The sequence below is a fragment of the Otolemur garnettii genome, unplaced genomic scaffold (assembly GCF_000181295.1).
Source record: "Otolemur garnettii isolate 467f Iridium unplaced genomic scaffold, OtoGar3 scaffold00043, whole genome shotgun sequence".
In the NCBI taxonomy this organism is placed as follows: Eukaryota; Metazoa; Chordata; class Mammalia; order Primates; family Galagidae; genus Otolemur; species Otolemur garnettii.
In genome coordinates, this window is record NW_003852438.1 from 7,643,377 (window position 1) to 7,647,949 (window position 4,573).

Sequence of the window (4,573 nt, forward strand, 5' to 3'; positions counted from 1 at the left end):
GCCTCAAGCTGTCCTCCTGGGTAGAGTACCATGGCATCACAGCTCACAGCAACCTCCAACTCCTGGGCTCAAGTGATTCTCTTGCCTCAGCCTCCCAAGTAGCTGGGACCACAGGCACCTGACACAACGCCTGGCTATTTTTTGGTTGCAGTCATCATTGTTGAATCGGGCCTGGGCTGGATTCGAGCCTGCTACCATAGGTGTATGTGGCTGGCGCCTTAGCCACTTTGAGCCACAGGCGCTCAGCCACCCCCCAAATCTTTTATTCCATGGGAACTATCTTTCTTTGATTTTGCTTCTTCAACTATTTCCTCTGGTCTTCCAAACTAAGGGATTCTCTAGGGATCTGGAATATAAAAGGCTCAAATAAGAATCACAGTACCTCAGGATTAGAAGGGATTCTAACTTTTTTTTCTTTGTTTGAGACAGAGTCTCACTTTGTTGCCCTTGGTAGAGCCATGGCATCATAGCTCACCACAACCTCAAACTCTTGGGTTCAAACGATCCTCTTACCTTAGCCTCCTGAGTAGGTGGGACTACAGGCGCCTGCCACAATGCCTGGTTATTTTTTTTAGAGATGGGGTCTTGCTCTGGCTCAGGGTGGTTGTCAACCCATGAGCTCAGGGGATCCATTGGCCTCGACCTCCCAGAGTGCTGTGATTACAGGTGTGAGCCATCACACCTGGGGGATTCCAACATTTTAATCCTCTAAACGATATCTCTACTAAGTAGCCTCCACATAATTCAACACACTTTGTGAGAGCTTCTGCCCAGTAATTTTACTTCTACCTTTGGGCCATAGAGAATTTAACCCTAATTTTATACAAAACAAAAACAAAAACAAAAAAACTTCAGAGGCAGTGCCTGTGGCTCAGTGAGTAGGGTGCTGGCCCCATATACCTGAGGGTGGTAGGTTTGAACCTGAAACCTGGCCTGGGCCAAACTGCAACAAAAAATAGCCAGGCATTATGGCAGATGCCTGTAGTCCCAGCTGCTCGGGAGGCTATGGCAAGACAATCGCCTAAGTCCAAGAGCTTTAAGTTGCTGTAAGCTGTGATGCCACGGCACTCTACCAAGGGTGACAAAGTAAGACTCTGTCTCTAAAAAAACAAAACAAAAACAAAAACTTCAGATATTTAAAAACTGCAGTTTTGTTCATAGTAGATCTTTTTTTTTGAAGACAGAGTCTCACTTTGTCATCCCTTGGTAGAGTGCTGTGGCATCACAGCTCAGAGCAACCTCAAACTCTTAGACTCAAGCAATCCTCTTGCCTCAGCCTCCAGAGTAGCTAGGACTACAAGTGCCCACCACAACGCCTGGCTATTATTAGAGATGAAGTCTTGGTCTGGTTCAGGCTGTTCTCAAACCTGTGAGCTCAGGAAATCCACCCTTCTCGCTGTCCCAGTGTGCTAGGATTACAGGCATGAGCCACCTTTCGTGGCCCAGGTTGATCTCCTTTGAAAGACATTAAGAACATGCTTTAAAAAGTACTAGAAAGCTAGTAGAAGGTAAGACTGCATATACTAAAGCAAAGAAGTGTGCAAATTCAAAAGATTCTGTTGACTAGCTAACTGAATAAAGATAGCCCAAGTGAGAAGTCTGATCAGCTCAGCAAAGAGTAGTATTTAACCACAAGAAAGTTATTAATAAAATCTGAACTTTACAATCTTCTAATACCTTCAACATATGCATAACAGAAATGATTCCTAAAAACAGATTATTTAAATAATGCTCCACTGGAAGGGGAAGAGGATTGGTTTTGGTGAACAGACTTGTGCTGATCCATCATCTGGAACCCCTAGAAACCTGGATGGCCGACTAGAATTAGTGAGTACCATCTGGGTCTACAGAACCAAGCCAGCGATTTTGTGCTTTGATCAATTAAGCAAGTTACTCTAAGGTACAATGAAAATAGCGTAGATTTGAGTACCACTGATTTTTTTGCACATGTCCCACTTCTTGCCTTTTTCTCATCCTCATCTGCAGCTTTCTTGAATTCATGTTCAAAGGAGCTAGCCAGTTCATTGAAGAGCCCCACCTCCTCGCAGTTCTTCAGGAATCTGGTCGGAGTAGGAGTCTGATCTGCAGACATGAAAGAAAGGGAAACTCTCTTAGTTTTGACCTGAAATTAAAACTTCAGAGAATGCATTTTTATTCTTCTATTTGGAGACAGAGAGTTTCTGTGTTAGGGCAAATTTTTTTTTTTTTTTTTTAGGGCAAATTTGTTTTTATGGAGCTCTAGGAGGTAAAGGCTGGTACTAAAGCCACCAGAGGGTGTCTGTGCTGTGCTGCCTCAAAACCAGCAGGGGGAAGACAGAACAGTTTTTTTGCTATGTGACTATCCATGTGCCCATCATTCTCAATTCTGGTTTTACCTCTTTTACCCCCAAGAAAACAAAATCACCCACACAGATAGTTTTATGAAACCTCCAGAGTTGAAAATGAATAACTTTTAAACAATGTTTTCTTTTTTAAACTTATGCCCTGCTAGGTCTGAAATGAGCAGGTTTAAGTAGATGGAAGTTAAGATCTGATGAGGGTGGCGCCTGTGGCTCAGTGAGTAGGGTGCTAGCCCCATATACTGAGGGTGGTGGGTTCAAACCTGGCCCTGGCCAAACTGCAATGAAAAATAGCCAGGCATTGTGGTGGGCGCCTATAGTGACAGCTACTCAGGAGGCTGAGGCAAGAGAATAGCCTAAGCCCAAGAACTGGAGGTTGCTGTGAGCTGTGACACCACTGCACTCTATTGAGGGTGACAAAGTGACACTCTGTCTCTAAAAAAACAACAAAAAAAGATCTGATGAGGAGAAGCAACTGAGGATCTAAAGACTTAGTTTGCTGGCTGTTAATACTACCAAGTAAGAAATGGAGCCTTGTCAGTGGTCACTGTGATAACTGTCTACCTTCTGAAAGCACTCCAGGCACATGTAGGGCCTAGGGAACAAGACAGTAAGATCATGAACTAGAAAAGGAAACTGTACATGGTAGTATCTGTAGCTCAGTTCATAGGGCGCCAGCCACATACACTGAGGCTGGTGGGTTCAAACCTGGCCTGGGCATGCTAAAGCAACAGTGACAACTCCAACAACAACAACAACAAAAATAGTTAGGTGTTGTGGCAGGAGCCTGTAGTCCCAGCTACTTGGGAGGTTGAGGCAAGAGAATTGTTTAAGCCCAAGAGTTTGAGATTACATGAGCTGTGACTGCCACAGCCCTCTACAGAGGGTGACATAGTGAAACACTGTCTCAAAAAAAGAAAAAAAGGCTTGACACTTGTAGCTCAGCGGCTAGGACCCTAGCCACATACGGTGGAGTTGGTGGCTTCAAACACAGCCCAGGCCTGCCAAAACAACAATGACAACTATAACAACAACAACAACAAAAACAAAAACAAAAAAAATAGCCAGGCGGGTGGTGGGCGCCTGTAGTCCCAGCTACTTGGGAGGTTGAGGCAAGAGAATCGTTTAACCACAATAGTTTGAGATTGCTGTGAGCTGTGATGCCATAGCACTCTACTGAGGACAACATAGTAAGACTCTGTCTTGAAAGAAAGAAAGAAAGAAAAGAAAGAAAAGAAAGAAAGAAACTATACACAATAGAGCTCATTTCACAGAGACCTGGGCCCAGAGCAAATTCCAGAAATCAGAATATTTGGATTTAGATTTGCCAGCCTAAATATCCCTTTTGGGGATGCATAAATCTTTCCTAAATATATTGCCTCTGTCCTTGGGAAGAAGAAGGAGGAAGGCTCTGCATAACCCATGGGAACTTTTCAAGCAACTTGAATTTTAGATTTGAGCTTCTGTCTCCCAATCCTGCTTTTCTAGAGTTGAATCTTCTTCCCTGATCCTAACTATACTATGATGTTTTCTTGAAATGCTAGTCACTTCCAGGGATTCATGTCCTACCTCAAATACTGGACTGAATAACAGGATTAAAAATATGTTTAAATGATACATATATATGTATTTTTTTGAGACAGAGTCTTACTTTGTTGCCCTAAGTAGAGTGCTGTGGCATCATAGCTCACAGCAACCTCAAACTCTTGGGCTTAAGTGATTCTCTTGCCTCAGCCTCCCCAATAGCTGGGACTATAGGCGGCTGCCACAAATGCCCAGCTATTTTTTGTTGCAATTCTCATTGCTGTTTTTTAGCTGGCTGGGGCAGGGGTCGAACCCGTCACCTCTGGTATATGTGGCAGGTGCCCTACTATCCTTTTTTGTTGTTGTTGCAGTTGTCATTGTTGTTTAGCAGGCCCAGGCCAGCTTCGAACCCACCACTCTTGGTGCATGTGGCTAGCACCTTTATCACTGCGCTATGGGTGCCAAGCCTTTAAATGATATATTAAGGAGCAATATTTGGGGTTAAAATCACTCCTTGTAATATGATCACTGAAACAGTCCAGTGGAATTTTCCATAGAAACATATAGAAATTTTTTTTTTTTTTTTTAGAGACAGAGTCTCACTTTATCACCCTCAATAGAGTGCTGTGCTGTCACAGCTCACAGCAATCTCCAACTCCTGGGCTTAGGGGATTCTCTTGCCTCAGCCTCCTGAGTAGCTGGGACTACAG

The 4,573-nt window shown here is 43.8% G+C and overlaps 1 protein-coding gene across 1 annotated transcript in view; it reads right to left on the reverse strand.

Annotated features, from left to right (window-relative positions):
• ATF7 (activating transcription factor 7) overlaps positions 1 to 4,573 on the reverse strand; it is a 115,414-nt gene that overhangs the window by 31,638 nt on the left and 79,203 nt on the right. The window contains exon 4 of the mRNA XM_003790435.3: positions 1,964 to 2,082. Coding sequence (XP_003790483.1) covers positions 1,964 to 2,082 — 119 coding nt within the window. The remainder of the gene's footprint in view (positions 1 to 1,963; positions 2,083 to 4,573) is intronic.